At 44.5% G+C, this 24,794-nt stretch overlaps 1 protein-coding gene across 2 annotated transcripts in view; it reads right to left on the minus strand.

Moving 5' to 3' along the window:
- Positions 1 to 24,794, minus strand: part of PLCD1 (phospholipase C delta 1) — a 99,610-nt gene that overhangs the window by 11,655 nt on the left and 63,161 nt on the right. For both annotated transcript variants that reach the window (XM_058183287.1, XM_058183286.1), the window contains exons 4-12: positions 20,211 to 20,340; positions 17,682 to 17,913; positions 14,636 to 14,837; positions 10,678 to 10,822; positions 9,618 to 9,767; positions 5,075 to 5,203; positions 3,793 to 3,940; positions 2,041 to 2,157; positions 438 to 616 (exon numbers count right to left, since the gene is read on the minus strand). In XM_058183287.1, coding sequence (XP_058039270.1) covers positions 438 to 616; positions 2,041 to 2,157; positions 3,793 to 3,940; positions 5,075 to 5,203; positions 9,618 to 9,767; positions 10,678 to 10,822; positions 14,636 to 14,837; positions 17,682 to 17,913; positions 20,211 to 20,340 — 1,432 coding nt within the window. The remainder of the gene's footprint in view (positions 1 to 437; positions 617 to 2,040; positions 2,158 to 3,792; positions 3,941 to 5,074; positions 5,204 to 9,617; positions 9,768 to 10,677; positions 10,823 to 14,635; positions 14,838 to 17,681; positions 17,914 to 20,210; positions 20,341 to 24,794) is intronic.

Genomic DNA, 24,794 nt, shown 5'->3' on the forward strand with positions numbered 1-24,794 from the left:
GAAGAGCCAGTGCTGTCCAAAGACGTCTCCGTGGTCATGTGGCCGGCATGACTCAATGCCAAAGGCGCACGGAACGCTGTTACCTTCCCACCAAAGGTGGTCCCTATTTTTCTACTTGCATTTTTTTACGTGTTTTCCAACTGCTAGGTTGGCAGAAGCTGGGACGAATCACGGGAGCTCACCCCATTACGCAGCGCTAGGGATTCGAACCGCTGAACTGCCGACCTTTCGATCAACAAGCTCAGCGTCTTAGCCACTAAAGCCACCCCGTCCCTTCACATATAAAACAGAAATTTGGACTATGAACAATTGTATGCACGCTTAACATCTTTGCAAGCCTTTGGAGGCCAAAGTTGTCCTATCCAGCAGGCAGATATGCTGAAGAGCTGCGCTGTAACATGAGGTTATGAAGAAGGGTTTTCTTCCTCCAGTCTTACCTTAACCTGGAATTTTTTAGGGCTGTACCACGGCCCCTCGGTGATGGATCTGGGGTTGAATTTTGACTGCTCATTCCGAAGAAATTCTGGCTTTAGGATATAGCCGCAGCCTCCGTTTTCTTGGAATCGGCCCTGGTGGATATCCATTTCTGAGCACCTGGACTGGAAATTCAAGGCAACTGGGAGAAAATGTAAGACAAAGGCAAGTCAGTGATTTTGGCTATTCATCATCTTCTTCATCATCATCATCACTTCAATAATATTTTTTTTTTCTAGCTGAGTTCATAAGCAGCTATTGTCTATGGAGATGCTCAGTCATCCAGGTCGTAATTGTCCCTAAGGTGCTTTTTCCAAAAGTCAACTGGACCTCTTTGGTTTGTTTGTTTTTCTTTCAAGATGTTTCGCTTCTCATCCAAGGAACGTCTTCAGTTCCGACTGAATCAGTCTGAACTGATGAAGCTTCTTGGATAAGAAGCGAAATGTCTTCAAGGAAAAAACAAGAAAGTCCAGTTGCCTTTTGGATACAATACTCTTAGATGCTGCAACTGTCATGAAAAGTATGACTTACAACTGGTCCTCAAACTTATGACTGTCCCTGCGGTCACATAATAATGCCTAAGCAGGGGGTTGGACTATAAGACCTCCGAGGTCCCTTCCAACTCTGTTATTTTAATTACAATTTGGGCACTGAATTTGGCATAAAATTATAAATCCCAACGTTAAAAGTCAAGCTTGATTTGCTTAAGGCCTGTGTGATTCACTTTTTTTATAAAAAAAAAGGTCACAGAACTGGGTGTATCTCACTTAATGACCACCATGCTTAGTGATGGAAGTTCTAGTCCCAATTGTGGTCGTAAGTTGAGGATTACTTATTTATTTATTTATTTATTTTTCGTATTTTTATACCGCCCTATCTCCCTAGGGACTCAGGGCGGTTTACAGGCAGATAAAAAATACATATAAATACAAAATAAAACATCAATTAAAAAACTTATTCCAAATAGCCAACTAATTAAAAATAACAGTATACATAATAAAACCCATTAAAACCAGTTTAAATTTAAAAACTAAAATCTAGTCCAGTCCTGAGCAGATGAATAGATGAGTTTTAAGCTCGCGGCGAAAGGTTCGGAGGTCCGGAAGTTGACGAAGTCCTGGGGGAAGCTCGTTCCAAAGGGTGGGAGCCCCCACAGAGAAGGCCCTTCCCCTGGGTGTCGCCAGACGGCACTGCCTGGCCGACGGCATCCTGAGGAGTCCCTCTCTGTGAGAGCGCACGGGTCGGTGAGAGGTATTCGGTAGCAGTAGACGGTCCCGTAAATACTTGTATCATGTTACACTTAAATATAAAAATGTAGCAGCTTGCAAAGCAATAGTGTGGCGCAGTTTTCATAATTTTGACAAAAACATCAGCTGCCACGTACGTTGCTGAAACCCTTCCTTAAACCAGCCAGTTTGATTCCGTGTTATTGACTTGATTAAAACAGATCTACCAAAAATTTCAGAGCATCTCTGTTTAAGTCCCAGATTGCAATGGCGTGGCTGCTTCTGAATCCCAATAATTTAACAACCCCAAAGGGCCTACTTGTATCCTCAATATAGTTACCTATCTGGCAACCCATGTTCCACATCTCGACAGGGTTATAGTTGGACGAGTCGGTCCTCCAACCTGCTGGATAGATCCTGCTTAGATGCTGGACATTATGATGAATTAGGTCAGCTCCTTGGTGAAAAATAAGAAACAGATACATTTATTTTATTTTCCTTCTCTCAGGATACCCCATATATATATGTGTGTGTGTGTGTGTGTGTGTGTGTGTGTGTGTGTGTGTGTGTGTATGTATGTATGTATATATATTCCATATAGAATAGAATAACAGAGTTGGAAGGGACCTTTAAGGTCTTCTAGTCCAACCCCCTGCTTAGGCAGGAAACCCTACACCACTTCAGACAAATAGTTGTCCAATTTCTTCTTAAAAACTTCCAGTGTTGGAGCATTCACAACTTCTGCAGGCAAGTTCTTCCATTGATTAATTGTTCTTAACTGTCAGGAAGTTTCTCCTTAGTTCTAAGTTGCTTCTCTCCTTAATATATTCCATATATACCCCATATATTCACTCTGGGTCAGAAAAGGAGAAGTTTGGATAAGCAATCCATAAGGTAAAGGTTTCCCCTGTCCAGTCATCTCCATAGCTTAAATAAAGGAACCAGCTTTTTCCGAAGATACTTCCATGGTCATGTAGCCAGCATGGCTATAAACCAAAGGCAGACAGAAGACACCTTCCCACCCAGGTGGTACCTATTTATCTACTCGCATTTGCATGCTTTCAAACTACCAAGTGGGCAGGAGCTGAGGCAAATAAGGGGAACTCATCCTGTCATGTGGCGCTCGGGTCTCGAACCTGGCTAGTCAGCTATCCAGCTGACAAGCTCAGTGTCTTTAACTGCTGAGCCACCATGCTCCCAAAACAACCCATAAACTTATGGAATTTAATGCCAGACCAGATCATAATAGCTACAAGGTGGCTTTCAACAGCTACATACAAAACGCAGCTCTCTGAGTCATGACCAACTCTGAAACACTGCAAGCTATTTCCTGCCCAGGAGTGCTTATTTGTAGGGGACTAGAAACCTTTCTTATGCCAGACTAGTGGGTCCCAGGAGAAAGGGGACTATTTGGAGGGCAATCAGAAATTTCCTTCCTTAGCCTCCGATGTTTTCTACAGCCCTCCTATTTGATCAAATCAATGGATCAGCAGCTATTATTTCAGGAGGAATGGAAGGGAGGGGAGGGGAAAGGGGGAAAAGGAAGGGGAAGGGGAGGGGATGGTAAAGCAGGGCAGGAGAGGGGAGAGGAGAAAAGGAAAGGGGGAAGAGGAAGGAAGGGGAAAGGGAGAGGAAAGGAAAGGAAGGAAGGAAAGAAGGAGAGAGGGAGGGAGGGAGAGAAATTGTGGCAATTGTAAAGCAAACACTATACTTGTTAAGCAAATCCATGGTCTACAGTGGACATTTATTGCCGGAAACCAAAACTAAACACCTGTTTCCAGTAAAATATTGTAACTGTTGGTCACGTCATGGCGGGATGCTGCAAACTGCAATCAAAGGTGGGCTGGTTTTCAAGCACCCAAAATGCTGTGACACGACTGGAAGTGGGGGATACCACTGGAATTTCCAATTAGTGTCATAAGTCTCTTTTTTGAGTGGGGGGGGCGGGTCTGTCACAACTCCAAACAGTTGTAAGTTGAGGACTACCTGTACTAAGAATAATCCGTTTGAAATGAATATTGGATCAGGAATGCTGCATATTCAGTTTATATTCCGAAATCCTTGCCAAAAGCGTTAAGAAGACGCTGCCTACCTGATTCCTGAGCCAGTTTAAGGATTTTGCCTTCACTGAAGGAGCACATCTCGTCATGAGGCTGTGGCTCAGAAAATCCTTGAAAATGGACGCTTTTACAGTAGATGACAGTGTCTGACAGCTCCTTGGCAAGCTTTAGCTTGTCGCTCTAGCGGAGAACGAGAGAGAAATGGTCACAAGCCTGTCTTAAAGATTATTTGGACTAACTGCTTTGGAATATGCAAAATGCCTCTTTAAAGCAGCCTGGTCGAGGACAGACTCATTAAAGCAGCCACATGAATCAATAAATCAAAATAGAGCTGGAAAGATCTTGGAGGTCTTCTAGGCCAACCCCCTGCTGAAGCAGGAGACCCTATACCATTTCACATAGATTGGCTGTCCAGTCTCTTTTTGAACGCCTCCAGTGATGCTCAACTTATGAAGGTGAGCAATTCCGCTGGTTAATTGTCCTCACTGTTAGGAAGTCCTTAATTCCAGGTTGCTTCTCTCCTAGATTAGTTTCCATCTACTGCTTCTTCTCTTGCCTTCTGGGTCTTTGGAAACTAAATTGACCCCATCGTCTTTGTGGCAGCCCCTCAAATACAGGAAGACTGCTATCATGTCACCCCTAGTTCTTCTTTTCTCTAGACTGGCCACACCCAGTTCCTGCAACTGTTCTTTATATGTTTTAGTCTCCAGGACTTTAATCAGTGGTGGGATTCAGCCAGTTTGCACCACTTCGGGAGAACCGGTTGTTAACTTTCTGAGCAATTTGGCAAACTGGTTGTTGGAAGAAATCATTAGGGCAAAGAACCGGTTGTTAAATTACTTGAATCCCACCCCTGACTTTAATCATCCTAGTTACTCTTCTCTGCCCTTTTTCCAAAATCTCAACATCTTTTTTGTAATGTGGTGACCAAAACTGGATGCAGTATTCCAGGTGTGGTCTTACTAAGATTTCACATTTCAAATGAAACTTGTTAAACCAGCTAAATCTCTTTTTTTTTTTTTCCAGGTAGTTTTTTTACAGGTAGTTCTCAATTTACAAACATAATTTGGCCCGGACTTACAGTAATAATTTGTGTTAATCATTAAGAAGGTCATCATATGCCCACACCAAACTTTTAGGACTTTTTGCAGCAGTCGTTTAATAAAAACACTACATCCAATGAGCAATTTTGCCAGAGAATGAAAATAAGTACTGGTCTCTGGCATTTTTTTCAGTGCTGTTGTAACTTCAGTCATTAAATGAATGGTTATAAGTCGAGGACTACCTGTGTAGATCATGTACCAGGAAACTTACCAATTTCTTCTTTTCTACCTCACTTTTTACAGTCTCATCTTCCATTTCAGCGGCTTCATCTTCATCTGAAACTTCTTCCGTTTCTGGAATTAACTTCTTCCCTTTCACAAGAATTTTCCCTTTTAATTGCTAGGAGATATAACAAAAATTGATTATAGGTAGTCCTCGACTTAACAACCGCAATTGAGCTCGAAATTTCTGTTGCTAAGAGAGACGTTTGTTAAGTGAATTTTGCCCCATTTTATGACCTTTCTCGCCACAATTATTAAGTGAATCAGGGCAGTTGTTAAGTTAGTCACAGGGTTGTTAAGTGAATCTGGGCTTCCCCATTGACTTTGCTTGTCAGAAGGTCACAAAAGGGGATCAAATGTCTCTGGGGCACTGCAACCATCATAATTATGAGTCAGTTGCCAAGCAACTGAATTTTGATCATATAATTCTAGGGATGCTGGGGTGGTCAGAAGCGTGAAAAAACAAATGGGCACATTTTATCATATGTGGTGGACTTGTGTTAAAGCAAAAAAAAATAAAAAAATTGGGCAAAAATACATAGATAGATAGAAAAGATAATGGGAAAACGTGCAAGTTTCAAACCTGAATTATTTTTATTAGGGATGATATCCGCAAAATGAAGAGATAATTAGGAAGATACTAGACTGTGCAGAAGTGGATAAACTTACATTGAAAATTAAACAGAAAAAAGACACAGAATATTATCAAACATGGAACTTGTTTTCCCAGTGGTTGGAAAAATGGAGTGGAGAATAAGAATGGAATTTATACTGTAAAGCAATTTAAATGAGAAATGGACTTTAGAAGACATTAAGCAATAGCCTTTAGACCAGGGGTCTGCAACCTTAAACACTCAGAGCCATTTGGACCTGTTTCCCACAGAAAATAAAACACCGGGAGTCACAAAACCCTTCCTGTGCCTGGCTATTTCTTGAGCGGCCACAAAATTAGCATATGTACTTGAATTAAACGTTCTGTTTTCTTCTGAATTTTTTTTTCCCTTGGATTTATCCATGGTTGGCCTACCAGGGGTTGAAATGCTCAATAAATTGCGTGCCGGTGGGTGTTGCACATTGGCGGTTGTGACACGTGTTTTGAGTGACAGGGAGCCACAGCAGAGGGGTGAAAGAACCACAATGCGGCTCCAGAGCCGCAGGTTGCTGACCACTGACTTAGACTTATATACCGCTTCACAGTGCTTTACCGCCTTCTCTAAGAGGTTTACAAATTCAGCATACTGCCCCCAACAATCTGGGACCTCAGTTTACTATATAAGTAAACAGCAAGATTTTCCGATTCTATCTTCATTTCAATCAATCACAAAAGATGTGAGATCTTTTTGTGTGGTAATCATGCAAAGAGTTCCAAGATCAAGGCAACCTTTCTTATTGTGAAGTTTCAGAAGCAACTTAAAATACGGATAATGCTCAATTTATGGCCACAATCGAGACCAAAACCTCCGTTGCTAAGCAAGACTGTTGTTAAATTTTATCCTATTTTATTACCTTTCTTGCCACAGTTGTTAAATGAATCACTACAGTCATTAAGTGAGTAACATGGTTGTTAAGTCAATCTGGCTTCTCCATTGACTTTGCTTATCAGAAGGTCGCGAAAAGTGATCACACAATACCAGGAAACTGCAACCATCATAAATACACGCCAATTGCCAAGTGTTTGAACTTGAATCATGTAACTATGGGCCTAAGTATGAAATATCATCATAAATAATCTTTATCAGAGCGTTTGCAACTTTGAATGGTTACTAAACAAATGGTTGTAAGTCAAGAACCACTTGTCCTTTTTCTTAATAATAATAATAATAATAATAATAATAATAATAATAATAATATCATCATCATCATCATCATCATCATCATCATCATCATCCGGCCTTTGAGGTAGAGAGGAAATAATGTCAGGTTATTCTGAAGTATGATTAGGAAACCAAACTTATATAGGTCAATACTAATTCTATTCAGTCCTCCACTCACAACCATTCATTTAGAATAGAATAGAATAGAATAGAATTTTTATTGGCCAAGTGTGATTGGACACACAAGGAATTTGTCTTGGTGCATATGCTCTCAGTGTACATAAAAGAATAGAATAGAATAGAATAGAATAGAATAGAATAGAATAGAATAGAATAGAATAGAATAGAATAGAATTTTTATTGGCCAAGTGTGATTGGACACACAAGGAATTTGTCTTGGTGCATATGCTCTCAGCATACATAAAAGAAAAGATATGTTCATCAAGGTATTTAGCAACTGTTTGAAGCTATAACATCAGTTTAAAAAGTGCTATTACGACTGGTGTTTGCACTTATGAGCATGACAGAATCCCCATGATCATGTGATCAAAATCCAGCTGCTTGTATTTCCACATGTAGTTACCATGTATGGTATGTACCATCCGCATGTATTTACCATGATTGCAGCGTGGGTCATTTGACAATGAGGAAACCGGATTTGCTTAACAACTGCATGATTCACTTAAGCACTGCAATGATTGGCTTAACAACAACCATGACAGAAAAGGTTGTAAAATCAAATGTGAGTCACTTAACAACCCTCTTGCTTAGCAACGGAAATTCTGTTCCCAATTGGGATTGTAACAACAACAACAACAACAACAACAACAGAATTGGAAGGGACCTTGGAGGCCTTCTAGTCCAACCCCCTGCCCAGGTAGGAAACCTTATACCATTTCAGACCAAGTAAATTACCTGGGATAAAGTTAGGGTAAACATCTGGCTGAGAGTGTAATCAACAATAATAATACAGAATAATAGAGTTGGAAGGGACCTTGGAGGTCTTCTAGTCCAACCCCCTGCCCAGGCAAGAAACCCTAAACCAAGGGTCTGCAAATGTGGCTCTTTTAAGACTTATGGAGTTCAACTCCCAGAGTTGAAGTCCACAAGTCTTGAAAGAACCAAGTTTGCAGACCCCTGGCCTATACCGTTTCAGACAAATGGTTGTGCAATCAGTTCTTAAAAGCCTCCACTGATGGAGCACCCACAACTCCTGGAAGCAAATTGTTCCACTGAATAATTGTTCTCCCTGTCAGGAAATTTCTCCTTAATTACAGGCTGCTTCTCTCCTTGATGAGTTTCCATCCATTGTTTCTTGTTTTGCCTTCTGGTGCTTTGGAGAATAGCCCGACTCCCTCTTCTTTGTGGCAGCCCCTCAAATTCTGGAAGGCTGCTATCATGTCTCCCCTAGTCCTTCTTTTCATTAAACCAGACAAACCCAATTCCAGCAACCATTTTTCATAAGTTTTAGCCTCCAGTCCAGTTTTTGGTCGCCAGTGACTGATTCTGTGGTTTTACCATAGACCAAAAGGGGCATGGTTTTGCATGCTGCCTGCATCCCAATGGGGCTTTGCTTGTGTGGTCCGGTTGCTGGCATGTCATGGACCTATGCTGGACCATGGACTGGGGGCTTGGGACCCCTGCCCTAATTATCTTTGTTGCTCTTCTCCACACTCTTTCTACAGTCTCTGCATCAGTGGGGGGTTTCAATTTTTTTTACTACCGGTCCTGTGGGCTTGGTGGGCGTGGTATGGCTTGGTGGGCGTGGCCTGGTGGGCGTGGCAGGGGAAGGATACTGTAAAATCTCCATTCCCTCCGCACTCCAGGGGAAGGTTACTGCAAAATCCCCATTTCATCCCGATCAGCTGGGACTTGGGAGGCAGAGAATAGATGGGGGCGGGGCCAGTCAGAGGTGGTATTTACCGGTTCTCCGAATGAAACTTTCTGCTATCGGTTCTCCAGAACTGGTGTTGTGGCTCCAGCCCCCCCACCCCCGGGCCAGGCCCCCTATCAGAGAGTGACTCAGAGAGTGAGGGGGAAGGGCCGTCAGGGCTCCCTTCTGCAGGGCCGGCTTCCCTGGCTAAGCTCCAGGAGCCAAAGGCAGGCCAGGTGGAAGAAATAACAAGGCCTCTGTCTCCTGTATCTCCCTCCGCCCAGGCAATGCTCCCAAACCCAGCTGAGGACAATCAGTTCTGGTTGGGCCCCAGGTTTCGTAAACAGGAAAGGCGGGAACAACAGAAGCAGGGGTGGGGCAGGCCTAGGAAGTGCTGAGTCACGGAGCCACACCCCATAGGGTATAAAAGCAGCAGGGGCTGCTATACTACTCCATGACGAACAAATCAACTGCTTAGAGAGAACTTGAGCTGAAGTACTGTTTGTTCCCGGTTTCCTGGTTGACTCGCTGGCATCAAGAAAAGATAACAGAGAAACTCGCTCATTTGCTGCCAGAGCTGATAGCTGCCATGGACTGAATTGCCAGCTAATTAAGTCATCGCTCGTGCCTCCCGGACTGAGGTGGGGTGGGGGGAACAGAAAAACTGGTCAGAACCTGCTGAAACCCACCTCTGTTCGGCATCTTTTTTACATCTTGACAATGAAAACTGGATGCGATATTCCAAGCATGGCCTTACCAAGGCATTATAAAGGGGTGTTAACACTTTGCGTGATCTTGATTCTCTCTCTGTGAATACAAGCCCACCAAGGTCACCCAAAACTCACCTCTGGGGAAGGCAAGCTGGTTGCTTTGGAATCAACTGGCGCCACCAGCAATGTGTCCTTCAAAATGGAATGGAGGTGGCGTGCCATAGTCTCTTGCTGGTCAAGGCTGCAGTGATTCTCCAGAGATATAATGACAGGATACGGAGAGGTCTGTGTGGAAAAAGAAACAAGCCCGAACAATCTACAATTGAGGAACAATGGTTCTTAATCACACGCAGAGAATTTCAACCTTCAGAAGAATTTTAAAATAGTATTGGTGAATTCACCATTGGAATGGAATGGAACATAGAATGGAATAGAACGGAATGGAATGGAATGGAATGGAATATAGGGATGCAATGCAATGCAATGGAACGTAGAATGGGATGGAATATGGAATAGAATGGAATGGATCAGATAGGCAAGGTTAAATATGGTTTAGTAGAAATAGGACTAGGAGTAGGAGTAGGAGTAGAGATAGAGATGGATAGGGATAGGGCAGTGGTGGGATTCAGCCGGTTCGGTCCGATTTGAGTGAACTGGTAGTTAAATTGCTGGCTGGCCACGCCCCTTCCTGCCCCGCCCCTTTCAGGAGTCCCCACACACCACATTTTGCCTCCAAGGTAAGTGCAGGGAGGCTTCCTTGGCCCAAAACGAGGGGCAGGAGGGCAGCGCGTCTCCTCCCATGACCCGTTTATGCTCCCATGGAGGTGCAGGAAGCCAAGTACTGCCTGTCACATACCCTGGTCACACCCACTATGGCCACGCCCAGCCAGCCAGTCATTAGAGCAGGGAACTGGTTGTTAAATTATTTAAATCCCACCATTGGGATAGGATAGAATAGAACAGAATTTTTCTTTATTGGCCAAATGTGATTGGACACACAAGGAATTTATCTCTGGGCCACAAGCTCACAGTGTACGTATAAATAGCATGTATGAACATATATGGTTCATAAATCAATTTAAGAAGCGGAACAACACTAACTTTCTCGTTTGAAATATTTAATCACTTTTTGTATTTAAATCTTTGGAAATTTATCACGTCCTCGGGCTTAGAAGAGAAGGCAGCTGCCCCTTACTTTGAAAGCGTAATTCTTGATGGCTTTGATGGCATCGCTGAAGAGGATCTTGGATGTAAACGTGTAACCGTGGTAGATGACCGGCTCCGAGTTCGGGCCATCCCAACAATCGAGTTCCACACATCGGCAACCTTTCATCAAAGCTCTACGGGAGATATAATATCAAAAGCAATTGGGATGCGGGTTTCGAAGGGAGTTAATGTTAAGAAGCCAACCAGGTTGAAAAGTGTTGGGCATTGAGAGTGTCCTTGATGGGACAACAAATACGTCAAGATGAGTCCTTGACTTATGCCCAGAATTTCTCTTGCTAAGTGAGAAGTTTGTTAAGTGAATTGTGCCCCATTTCACAACCTTTCTTGCCACAGCTGTTAAATTAGTAACCCGTTTGTTAAGTGGCTTCCCCATTGACCTTGCTTTTCAGAAGGTCACAAAAGATGATCACATGACCCTGGGACACTGCAACAGTCATAAATATGGACCAGTTGTCAAGTATCCGAATGCAAATCACGGGACCATGGGGACACTGCGATGGTCGTAAGCGTGAAAAACGGTCACAAGTCACTTTTTGCAGTGCCGTCGTAACTTTGAACGGTCACTAAATGAACGGTTGTAAGTGGAGGACTACCTGTAATCAAGATAGCAATTGGGACTATGCCACTAGCGGCCATCTTGATTCTTTTGAGGACAGCGGTTGTCAGCCACCTTTTCAGATAGTGGGTGTTCTTACCAGTGGTAGGTTTCAAAAAATTTTTACTACCGGTTCTGTGGGCGTGGCTTGGTGGGCATGGCAGGGAAAGACTCAGTGGTGGGATTCAGCCAGTTCGCACCACTTCGGGAGAACCGGTTGTTAACTTTCTGAGCAGTTTGGTGAACTGGTTGTTGGAAGAAATCATAAGGGCAGAGAATCGGTTGTTAAATTATTTGAATCCCACCACTGGAAAGACTACTGTAAAATCTCCATTCCCACCCTACTCCAGGGGAAGGTTACTGCAAAATCCCCATTTCCTCCCGATCAGCTGGAACTTGAGAAGCAGAGAATAGATGAGGGCGGGGCCAGTCAGAATTTTTACTACCGGTTCTCCGAACTACTCAAAATTTCCGCTACCAGTTCTCCAGAACTGGTCGGAACCTGCTGAAACCCACCTCTGGTCCTTACCCAAATCACACAGGGGCTGACTGCTAAACCAATGGAAAACAAAATCTGGCAAGATTCCAACGTATTCTGCAATTTGGGCATTTCCAGCTAAAACATTTGCGGATTCATCTTCCGAGACTTGAATGATCTTGCACAATTTGAGACGGGACATGGAAGGAGCCCATAAACGGGTGAATGGGCTTGTTCCCGCTGGCCCCGTGCCTGAATTTAATACAGGAAGGATTTATAGGAGATGCTTTTAAGAGAAATAACACTTCTGGATCTGCTGTTTCCAGACTGAAACCACATACTGGCCGCTGGTGTGTTTTCTGGCTCCTTACAACCCTACGACTAGTCCAGGTCACAAGTGTAGATGTTGAATCAGAGTAAAGAGGTGTTGGATCTGGGCTTCCAGATACAAAGTTCACTGGTTAGATTTGCACGGTATCTCTGGGGTTAGGGTTTTTGCAACATCCCAGGAACACTATTAAAACCACAATGCCTTTTTTTTTGACTTTGCTCTATGTCAGTGGTTCTCAACCTTCTTTTTGGCCATGCCCCACCTAAGCATCTCTAAAATCCTGATGCCTCCCCCCCCTCCCGTGACATATAATTCTTACTATTCTGGGAAAGATGGAGGGCAAAAGAAGAAGGGGACGGCAGAGAAGGAGGTGGCTGGATGGAGTCACTGAAGCAGTCGGCGTGAGATTAAATGGACTCCAAAGGATGGTAGAGAACAAGAAGGCCTGGAGGAATGTTGTCCATGGGGTCGCGATGGGTCGGACACGACTTCGCAACTAACAAATTCAAAAAGTGACTCCTACTTACGTGGAGGAAGCCTAAAAGACCATTAACTTGGTTTAAAACAAGATTCCAATTGCCCCCATTAAAAATCAAATGCTCCCCCCCCCGTGGGGCGTGGGGCCCACATTGGGAACCACTGCTCTATGTGGTTGTATTTTGTCTAGTCTCTCCCTCTGTCTCTTCCTTTCTCCCTCTTCCTTTCACCTCTATAACTGTCTGGTTTGGTTCTACAACCCAACAAGAAAGACACGGACTTCAGAGGATCATTAGAACTGCAGAAAAAATAATTGCTACCAACCGGCCTTCCATTGAAGACCTGTATACTGCACGAATCAAGAAGAGGGCCGTGAAAATATTTACAGATCCCTCACATCCAGGACATAAACTGTTTCAACTCCTACCCTCAAAACGACACTATAGAGCACTGCACACCAGAACAACTAGACACAAGGACAGTTTTTTCCCGAAGGCCATCACTCTGCTAAACAAATAATTCCCTCAACACTGTCAGACTATTTACTAAATCTGCACTGCTATTAATCTTCTCATCGTTCCCATCACCAATCTCTTTTCACTTATGACTGTATGACTGTAACTTTGTTGCTGGTAATCCTTATGATTTATATTGATATTGATTGTTCCTGATTGCTTATTTGTACCCTATGATTATCATTAAGTGTTGTATCATTAAGTGTTAAATTGTACCCTATGACCATCATTTGTGTTGTAAATGTTGTACCTTGATGAAGGTATCTTTTCTTTTATGTAGACTGAGAGCATATGCACCAAGACAAATTCCTTGTGTATCCAATCACACTTGGCCAATAAAAATTCAATTCAATTCAATTCAATTCAATTCAATTCTATTCTATTCTATTCTATTCTTTCTGTCTTTTTCTTTGACTCTCTTTCTCTCTTTCTTATCTTTCTCTGTCTCTTTCCTTGTCTCTCCCTCTGTCTCTTCCTTTCTCTTTCGTTCTTTCTCTCTCTTTCTCTCCGTCTTTTTTTTTTGACACACTCTCTCGCTTATCCTTCTTTGTCTCTTTCCTCATCTCTGTCTCTGTCTCCCTCTCTCTGTAGATCTCGCTCTCTTTTTTTCTCTCTTCCCGTCTGCTCTTTTTTGATCTCTCTCTCTCTCTCTTTTCCCCTTCTCTCTGTTTGTCTCTCTGCCCTTCCTCTTCTTTCTGTCTCCGTCTATGTCTCTATATCTCCCTGAGTTTGTATCCCCCCCTTTCTCTCTATCTCCACCCAATCTTCCTCAAAGAGGCTATTAGAATAGAATAGAATAGAATAGAATAGAATAGAATAGAATAGAATAGAATAGAATAGAATAGAATAGAATAGAATAGAATAGGATTTTTTCTTGGCCAAGTGTGATTGGACACACAAGGAATTTGGTGCATATGCTCTCAGTGTACATAAAAGAAAAGATACATTTATCAAGAATAATAAGGTACAACACTTAATGGTGGACATAGGGAACAAATAAACAATCAGGAAACAATCAATATCAATATAATTCATAAGGATATAAGCAACAAAGTAACAGTCATACAGTCATAAGTGGAAGGAGATGGGTGGTGGGAACGATGAGAAGATTAATAGTAGTGCAGATTTAGTAAATAGTTTGACAGTGTTGAGGGAATTATTTGTTTTTCTATGTTATTCTATGGAAATAGCAATAGTGCTAGCACTTAGACTTATATACTGCTTCTCAGTGCTTTACAGAATGAGCATTATTGTCCCCAAACAATCTGAGTCCTCATTTTACCCACCTCAGAAGGATGGAAGGCTAAGTCAATCTTGAGCCAGTAAGACTCCAACTGTTGGCAGCAGGCAGTCAGCAGAAGTATCCTGCAGTACTGCATTCTAACCACTGCACCACCCTGGCTCAATATCAAATTAAGGTCTGATATCAGAAATATCAGAGATTAGAGTCCTAAGTATGGTGTGTTAAGATGAAGAATGAAAGGCCAGCAAAAAATGCAAGCAATAAATCTATTAAATATTGTTTGGTACCTGATGTAGGCTTCAGTACTGCTGGGACCTTTTAGCTGGTCCTCCATGAGGTAGGTATTATGCGAAGAAGATATATAATAATGGCTGAGGGGTTGGGTCATATCCTGATACACTTGGCTGTGAGTTTTATTGAAAATATTTCCATCCGCGGAAAGCAAATACATCTGGAAGCCATCTTTGCTCATCGCCTTTTGTCTTTTAACTGCAAAAAGTTGGAATAAAAAAAAAAGGAAGAAAATAATATTCTGGGAGCATTATTGTTTAACCTCTGTTTTCCTTTTTTCCAATACAAGTAGTCTTCAACTTACAACCTTTTGCTTAGTGGCCATTTGAAGTTACAATGGCACTGAAAAAAGCGATTTAGGATAGTTTTTCACACTTATGACTGTTGTAGTATCCCCATGGTCATATGATCAAAATTAGATACTTTGCCTATTTATGATGGTGCAGGCCAGTGGTGGGCTCTTGCCAGTAATTGCGACCTGTGGGTGGGCACCCACTCGGCCAGGTACAATCCTGTCCTATATCGCTGTGTTTTTGATACCACACGCATGTGTGGATGGCGTGCATGAGCGAATTGCTGTGTTTTTTGATGCCGCATTGATGTGTGGATGGCGCGCACAAGAGAATTGCTATGTTTTGTGATGCCGCACGCATGCATAGATGGAGCGAGTGTATTTCCAGTTGCTGGACGAACCGATTTTATGTGACACCCATCTCTGGTGCAGTCTCCCAAGTTCATGGGATTATCTATGGTGACCTTCCCACAAGCAGTCAATGGGGAAGCCAAATTCATTTTAACAACTACGGCTAGGAAGATCGTAAAATAGGGTAAAACTCTCTTTAACAACTATCATGCTGAGCAACGGTTCCCTTGGTTCTAAGTCAGGAACTACCTATTCATTAAAAGGTAAAGGTTCCCCTCACACATACGTGCTAGTCATTCCCGACTCTAGGGGGCGATGCTCATCTCCGTTTCAAAGGTGAAGAGCCAGCGCTGTCCAAAGACGTCTCCGTGGTCATGTAGCCGGCATGATTAAATGCCAAAGGCGCATGGAACACTGTTCCCTTCCCATCAAAGGTGGTCCCTATTTTTCTACTTGCATTTGTTTACATGCTTTCAAACTGCTAGGTTAGCTGAAGCTGGGACAAGTAACAGGAGCTCACCCCGTTACACGGCAGCACTAGGGATTCGAACCGCTGAACTGCCAACCTTTCGATCGAGAAGCTCAATGTCTTAGCCACTGAGCCACCATGTCCCTTTTCTCTATTCATACAAACAACTAAATAATGAAGAATTTAATATTAAGAAGCTTAAAACAGAAACTTCTATTATATAACAAATAATTTAATACATTTTGCAGTTGTTAATCAATGCAAAATGCCCTCAGCTCTAGATGTAAAATTTAAGGAACCTTATGCTTATCAACATTAACATCTTAGAAAAATAGTTAATATTGACATAATCTCTTTAAAGATTTAAGTTATCTAAGACATCAGAGGGTTAATAAACTTCAGGCAATGCTGCATAAATATCACTGCCCCCAAATAATGTATTACCTGTGTTTTAAAATAATACAATAAAGTAATATATCATTTTTTTTTAAAAGAAAAAGGTATAGATTTGGGGAACAGTAAATGATATGGGAAGACAGGGCAAGACCGATCATTTAATTCTGATTTTTAGAATTTAAAACTGTAGCTTCAGTTGCTTCTTAATAGGAGTTTCTTTTCCACACAAGACGATAAATTGAGGAACCTATAGTTAGTTCCCAACTTACAACCATCTGTTTAGCGGCTGTTTTAAGTAAAAACAGTGTATACTTGGTACAGCCGGTTGGTCCTCACATTTACAACTGTCATAGCATCCCCACAGTTATGTCACCAAAATTTGGATACTTGGCAAACACCATGTGTTAGCAATTGTTGCAGTGTCCCAGGGTCGTGTGGATCGCCATTCTTAGCCAGCTTCCGACAAGTAAGCTGGGGGAAACCGGATTCACTTAATGACTGTGTATAAGTAGTCCTCGACTTATGACCACAGTTTAGCCCAAAATTTATGTTGCCAAGTGAGACATTCGTTAACTGGGTTTTGCCCCATTTTACAACTTTTCTTGCCACCGTTGTTAAGTGAATCAATGCACTTGTTAAGTCAGTAGGACGGTTGTTAAGTAGATCTGGCTTCCCCATTGGCTTTGCTTGTCGGATGGTTGCAAAAAGGGATCACGTGACCCCGGGACACTGCAACCGTCATAAATACGAACCAGTTGCCAACCTTCTGGATTTTGATCATGTGGTCATGGGAATGCATCAATGGTGTCATAAGTGCGAAAAAAGGCCGTAAGTCACTCTTCCCAGTGCTGTGGTAACTTTGAACAGTCACTAAACAAACTGTTGTAAGTTAAGGACTACCTGTAATTCAGTTCACAACTGCTGTGGTTAGCTTATCTGTCTTGCTTAACAACGAAAATTCTGGTCCCAATTATGTCACTAATCAGGGACTACTGTATTTCCAGTTTCCTGCTTCTCCACAGAGTTTAACAGATTAACAGAGTTGGAAGGGACCTTGTAGGTCATCTAGTCCAACCCCCTGCCCAAGCAGACCCTGGCTTACACCAGATGGCAGTCCAGTCTCTTCTTGAAAGCCTCCAGTGATGAAGCTCCCACAACTTAGGCAACTTCTGTTCCATTAGTTGAGTGTTCTCACTGTCAGGAAATTCCTCCTTATTTCTAGGTTGAATCTCTCCTTGATCAGTTTGCATCCATTATTCCTTGTCTGGCCTTCAGGGGCCTTGGAAAATAGCTTGACCCCTTCCTCTCTTTGGCAGCCCCTCAAATATTGGAAGACTGCTATCATGTCTCCCCTGGTCCTTCTCTTCACTAGACTAGCCAGGCCCAGTTCCTGCAACCGTTCATCGTATGTTTTAGCCTCCAGTCCCCTCATGATCCTGGCTGCTCTTCTCTGCACTCCTCCTAGAGTCTCACTCATATTTTTTATAGTGTGGTGACCGACACTGGACACCCACCTGTAGGTATCCCCAATTACCTGTTTCGTTGGGTTCATATAGCTCAATGAGAGAGAGGGCCAATTCAGGGCCAGCGTTCTCCTCATGCTGTTCCTTTTGGAGGAATCGCACCAGGTGGTCCAGGGACATCACCGGCTTCTCCTCCGCATGATCTGAGAAGATGGCGTCAATCTCCTTGCGTTCCGTCAATATCTTGTAGAACTCCTCTATCTCTTCGTCTTCCAAGGTGTTGGTCTGGGATTTGTCACATTTCTGTGGATGTAGAGGGAAGAAATAAAAGGACTTCTTCTTTATACGACGCAACCTAAACCAGGGCTGGACAATACAAAACAGGGCAATCATTGGAAAATGGTCAACTTTGCCGGCTTAGCAAACGAAGTGTCATGCTGGTCAAGGAGATAAGCTGAAATAAGAAATTCACAAATTCTTCCGGCCGTAAGTGCTCCTTTTTGGGGGAAGGTAAAACGTAAAGATTCCCCTCGCACATGCTAGTCGTTCCCGACTCTAGGGGGTGGTGTTCATTTCCGTTTCAAAGCCGAAGAGCCAGCGCTGTTCGAGGACGTCTCTGTGGCCATGTGGCCGGCATGACTAAATGCTGAAGGCGCACGGAACGCTGTTACCTTCCCACCAAAGGTGGTCCCTATTTTTTCTACTTGCATTTTTTTACATGCTTTCGAACTGCTAGGTTGGCAGAAGCTGGGACAAGTAACAGGAGCTCACCCCATTACACGGCAGCGCTAGGGATTCGAACCACTGAACTGCCGATCTTTTGATTGTCAAGCTCAGCGTATTTGCCACCGAACCACCACGTCCCTTTTTGGGGGAAGCAGGAGTCTAAATTTAGAACTAACAATTAAAAACCCTCTCCTTTCTCTGCCCAAACCATACCCAAGTCTATGGAGATTCTCAGTCATCCAGGTCACGGTTGTCCCAAAAGTGACTGGACTTCCTTTGTTTTTCTTTGAAGACATTTCACTCCTCATCCAAGAAGCTTCTTCAGTTCTGAAGAACTGAAGTGAAGCTTCTTGGTTTTTCTTCAAGGAAAAACAAAGTCCAAGTTGCCTTTTGAAAAAGCACCTTTGGGACAAATCCAAGACAGAAAGAGAATCTGACCCACCATCCTTTGTGGGTGCTTTTAAAGCAGTTTGGGACCCACTTCTAACCTATCCTTCCCATCATTAAATGAGGACTATTGCACTATCAAATATTTATTTTATTTTATTATTTATTATTTTTATTTTTCATATTTTTATACCGCCCTATCTCCCTAGGGACTCAGGGCGGTTCACAGCCAAATAAAAATATACATATAAATACAAATAAAACATCCATTAAAAAACTTATTACAAATGGCCGAATAATTAAAATGTTAATAAAAATAATAAAATCCCCATTAAAACCAATTCAAATTTAAATTTAAAATCTAGTCCAGTCCTGCGCAAATAAATAGATGTGTCTTAAGCTCGCGGCGAAAGGTTCGAAGGTCGGGAAGTTGGCGAAGTCCTGGGGGAAGCTCGTTCCAGAGGGTGGGAGCCCCCACAGAGAAGGCCCTTCCCCTGGGTGTCGCCAGCCGGCACTGTCTGGCCGACGGCACCCTGAGGAGTCCCTCTCTGTGAGAGCGCACGGGTCGGTGAGAGGTATTCGGTAGCAGCAGACGGTCCCGTAAGTAGCCCGGCCCTATGCCATGGAGCGCTTTGAAGATAGTCACCAAAACCTTGAAGCGCACCCGGAAGGCCACAGGCAGCCAGTGCAGTCTGCGCAGGAGAGATGTCACATGGGAGCCACGAGGGGCTCCCTCTATCACCCGCGCAGCCGCATTCTGAACTAACTGGAGCCTCCGGGTGCTCCTCAAGGGGAGCCCCATGTAGAGAGCATTGCAGTAATCCAGACGATTACTGCAATGTGCTACATTGCACTTATAGCTATTGATACAGGTACTTCTCAGCTTACAACTGTTTGAAGTTACAACAGCACTGAAAAAGGTTGTTATGATAATTGTTCACATTTATGACCACCGCAGCATCCTCCATGGTTACGTGATCGGTATTCAGACTCATACTTATGACCATTGCTGTGTTCTTGTGGTCTCCCTTTGTGACCCTCTGACCAGCGAAAGTCACTGGGGAAGCCAGATTCACTAAATAACACTTCTTACTAACTTAAGAACTGCATTGACTCACTTAACAACTGTGGCAAGAAAGGGCATAACATGAGTCAAAATTCACTTAGTAACTTTTGGGCTCCATTGTAGTTGTAATTTGAGGACTGCCTGTATTTGGTACCGTAGGAAGTCACTTAATGACAGTAATCAGGACCAGCAATTCTGTCGTTGTGACATGGTTGTGAAGTACAGCGTCCCCAAGATTATATGATTATAATCCCAGCACTTGGTAACTATTTTGCACTTATGACATCAGAGTGTCCCGCAAACATCCGTTACCTTCCCTGCCAGCTTCTTAGTACCAATCCTGTTTTCCCCATATTTAAAGTCAGAAGAGTCCTAAAGCGAAGAAGAAACCAAAAATTAAATAAAAAACATTTTTCGTTACCTCAAAGATCTGCCTGGCATAGCTGTCATCCATCTGAATGTTGACTTCCTTCATGAAACTTTTGAGTTCCTTAAAGCTCATCTTGTTATCTTTGTTTTTATCTGCTTTCCGCAGGCAAGCATGAATCCAGCTGTTGAAATAATTATTAAGGAGTCTACATGGGAAGGAGGTGTCATACCCAGTATTTAAAATTAAATATTTAGAAGCTACTGTTCATGATCCTGGTGGCTTTCAAATCTTTAGGATTATGGGAAAAGGTTGGTCCTAGCAAAAACCAGGCATTACAAGAAGATACCAGATGACGCAATGCTATTGTATATTTAGGATGTTGCGAAAATGGGAAATTGGATGTGAAGAAAGGATTCAGTTTTAAAGCAATTTTCTCATGAGACGTTATCTTAGTTCAATCTATTTCAACTGAAGCCACCTAGGAAGCCAGCTATGCTGGCTGGGGAATTCTGGGAGTTGAAGTCCATGCCTTTTACGTTTGCTAAAAGTGGGAAGCACCAACCTTAGTAAAAGCTAGAAGTTGGGCACATCAACCGCATTGATGTAACCGCTTCTGGGCACCTCACCATGTGCACAGAAGCTGTTCTTAGCAAGCTTCACACAAAAAGGATGCTTGATAATTCTCCTTAGATATCTGATGGGGTGATGCATTCCCTTGAATGCCATAACACAGTGTTGGCGAATCTTTTCGGCGCCGAGTGCTGAAATTAGAGCGAGCATGTGCGCACATGCCAGAAAACGAAATAATAATAATAATAATAATAATAATAATAATAATAATAATAATAATAATAATAATAATAATAATAATAATATTTTAATTTGTATACCGCCCTTCTCCCGAAGGACTCAGGGTGGTGCACAGCCAGAATAAAATACAAAGAAAACAATACATATAAATACAAATAAAACATCCATTAAAAACTTATTCGACACAAAATTTAAAATACAGTAACACCCTATAAAATTTACAAAATTTGAAACCTATAAAAGCAAATTAAAAATTTAAAATCAAGCCAGTCCAGCTAGACGGAATAAATAGGTTTTAAGTTTTGCGTGAAAGGTCCGAAGGTCGGATAGTTGAAAGTCAGGGGAAGTTCATTCCACAGGGTAGGAGCCCCACAGAAGGCTCTCCCCTTGCCAGTCGACATTGCTTGGCTGACGGCACCCTAGTAACATGCTAAAATAGGAGGCTTAGGGCTTTTAATTAGTTGTTTTAAGAAATTTTTAAGGGAGTTTTAATGGGGATTTTAAGGGTTGGGAGGAGGGATTCGGCGGGTGGGAGAGAACCCGTCGGGAGGGTGGGAGGGTTAGGCGGGTATTGGGAGTAGCCCGCGGGTGGGAGCCAGTCCTTGCGCTCGTGGCGGTTCAGTAATGGGTTCGGAGGTTATAGGGGGATTCGTTCCTTTTGGTGAGGTGGTTCCATTTGCAGGTAAGTGGGAGGGGCAGATATGGCGGAAGGGGGACCGTGTCGTTCTGGGGGCGCTCGATGTCTGCAGGCGATCGCGCCCGATCCCCTCCTTCTCCCGTTCCCGGATGGTCAAGACCCTCAGAGCCTGGGCCTTCGTCTGATGTTATGCAGCGCCACGGTCCGTGGCCAATAAGGCCCCCTAATACATGATCAGATTCAGGGGTGCGCGGATATTATAGGCGTTACGGAGACCTGGTTGGGCACTGAAGGCGTGCCCTGGTCGAGATGTGCCCACGGGTTTCCGTGCATTCCATCAGCCGAGGCCCAGGGTAGGGGTGGCGGGGTGGCGGTTGTTATTAAAGAGAGTCTAGAGCCGAGGAGACCACTGTACCTCAGATTGCGGGTGTGAATCCCTCTTTGTGAGGTGGGGTCATAGGTGTCAGATGGGCTTGCTGGTCACGCTGGCTCCTTGCTGCGTGACAGCCGCCCTGCCCGAGCTCCTGGAGGTGCTGGCTGGGGTGGCAGTTGAGACCCCAGACTTTTAGTCATGGGGACTTTAACTTGCCATCTTCCGGCTCGTCATCGGACAGCTCGGGAGTTCATGGCTTCCATGACGGCCTTGGACCTGACCCAAGTAGTTGATGGCCCTACTCACATTGGGGTGGCACTCTGGACCTGATTTTGTCTCTGGTCAGTGGTTGAGAGATCTGGACTTAAAGGAAATAGTCATTGAACCTTTGTCATGGTCAGATCACTCTCTTCTTCGCCTGGACTTTCTGACCGCCATTCACCACCGGGAGGCAGACCGATCGTTGGTTCCGTCCCAGGCGCCTGATGGACCGGATGGGTTCGGACGGAGCTTGGGCCATTTCCTGAGGTCTGGCTCACGGCTCGGTTGAGGAACTTGTTGCGGCCTGGGAGCGGGCGTGGCGGGGCCTTGAGACCGTGTCGTGCCTTTGCGGCCTCTGACCCGGCGCGGGTCCCAACCGGCTCCTTGGTTCTCCGAGGAGCTGAGGGGATGGCGCCGGAGAAGGCGCCTAGAGAGTTCCTGGAGGTCTAGCCGTTCGGAAGCTGATCGGACACTAGTGAAGTCCTATACTAGGACTTACCTAGTGGCATTGAGGAAGCGGCGTGTAGCTCGCCTCCTCCCTCATTGCATCGGCAGATAACCGCCCAGCCGCCCTGTTTGGGTGACGCTCCCTCCTACACCAGGGGCGGGATGACCCGTTGCAGGGGCGTGCTGAGAGTTTTGATTATCTATACGATAAAATCGTTCAGCGGGATGGTCTGGACCAAGATTGCGGTGACGGGTGAGATGTCGAGGGTGGTCTTGGCGATATTGTCTGGGATGAGTTTGACCCTGTGGCTCCGAGGACATGGACAGGTTGTTGGGTAGGCTGAATGCCACCACGTGTTTACTGGACCCGTGCCCCTCCTGGCTGGTGCTGGCCACTCGGGAGGTGACACGAGGCTGGCTCCAGGCGATTACGATCGCTTCTTTAGTGGGCGTCTTCCGGCCGCCTTGAAAGAAGCGGTGGTGAGGCCCTCCTTAAAGCCTTCCTGGACCCGGCTGTTTTAGGTAATTATCGTCGGTCTCCAACCTTCGCTTGGCGGCGAAGGTTGTAGAAATATGGTGGCATATCAGTTTCCTTACACCTGGATGAAACTGTCTATCTAGACCCGTTCAGTCCGGTTTCGGCCGGTTACACACGGAGCGGCTTTGGTCGCGTTGGTGGATGATCTCTGGAGGGCCAGGGATAGGGTTGTTCCTCTGCCCTGGTCCTATTAGACCTCTCAGCGGCTTTGATACCATCGACCATGGTATCCTGCTGCGCCGGTTGGAGGGATTGGGAGTGGGAGGCACCGTTTATCGGTGGTTCTCCTCCTATCTCTCCGACCGGTGTGATCGGTGTTGACAGGGGGCAGAGGTGGCCCGGGCGCCTCACTTGTGGGGTGCCGCGGGGTCGATCTCTCGCCTTCTGTTCTTTATCTACATGAGCACTGGGTGAGATCATCAGTGGTTTCGGTGTGAAGTACCAGCTGTCATGCGGATGACACCCAGCTGTACTTTTCCACACGGACCACCCCAAAAACTATCGAAGTGCTGTCCCGGTGTCTGGAGGCCGTGCGGGTCTGGATGGGGAGAAACAGGCTCAAGCTCAATCCGCCAAGACAGAGTGGCTGTGGATGCGGCATCCCGGTACAGTCAGCTAAATCCGGCTGACCATCGGTGGCGAGTCAGTGGCCCCGATGGAAGGGTTCGCAACTTAGCGTCCTCCTGGATGAGCGGCTGTCTCTAGAAGATCATTTGACGGCCGTCTCCAGGAAGCGTTTACCAGGTTCGCCTGGTCGCCAGTTCGCCTTTCTGGACCGGGATGCCTATGCACGGTCACTCACGCCCTCGTGACGTCTCGCCTGGATTACTGCAATGCTCTCTACATGGGGCTCCCCTTGAAGGGCATCCGGAGGCTACAGTTAGTCAGAATGCGGCTGCGCGGGTGATAGAGGAGCCTCGTGGCTCCCGCATGACACCATCCTGCGCAGACTGCACTGGCTACCTGTGGCCTTCGGGTGCGCTTCAAGGTTCTGGTAACCACCTTTAAAGCGCTCCATGGCATTGGGCGGGTTATTCTGGGACCGCCTACTGCTACCGAATACCTCTCACCGACCCGTGCGCTCTCATAGAGAGGGTCTCCTCAGGGTGCCGTCAGCGAGGCAATGTCGGCTGGCGGCGCCCAGGAAGAGCCTTCTCTGTGGGGCTCCCACCCTCTGGAGCAGAACTACCCCCCGGACTTCGTCAGCTTTCGGACCTCCGGACCTTCCGCCGCGGGCTTAAAACATATCTATTTAATTGTGCAGGACTGAGCTAGATTTTAAATTTATGGGTTTTAATTGGGTTCTGTTTTTATATTTTAATAACGGGCTTTAGAATAAGTTTTTTAATTGTTTTTATATTGTATTTGTGTTATGTATTTTTAAGTGCCTGTAAACCGCCCTGAGTCCTTCGGGAGATAGGGCGGTATATAAATATGATTAATAAATAAATAAATAAATAAGTAGTCCCTCTCTGGGAGAACGCACCGGTTGCTGGGAGATAGAAGGTGGCAGTAGACGGTCCCGTAAACTCACAGGGCAGCTACTCTTTCGGTTTCCGGTGCACACAT

This window comes from Ahaetulla prasina, chromosome 4, assembly GCF_028640845.1.
Source record: "Ahaetulla prasina isolate Xishuangbanna chromosome 4, ASM2864084v1, whole genome shotgun sequence".
NCBI lineage: Eukaryota > Metazoa > Chordata > Lepidosauria > Squamata > Colubridae > Ahaetulla > Ahaetulla prasina.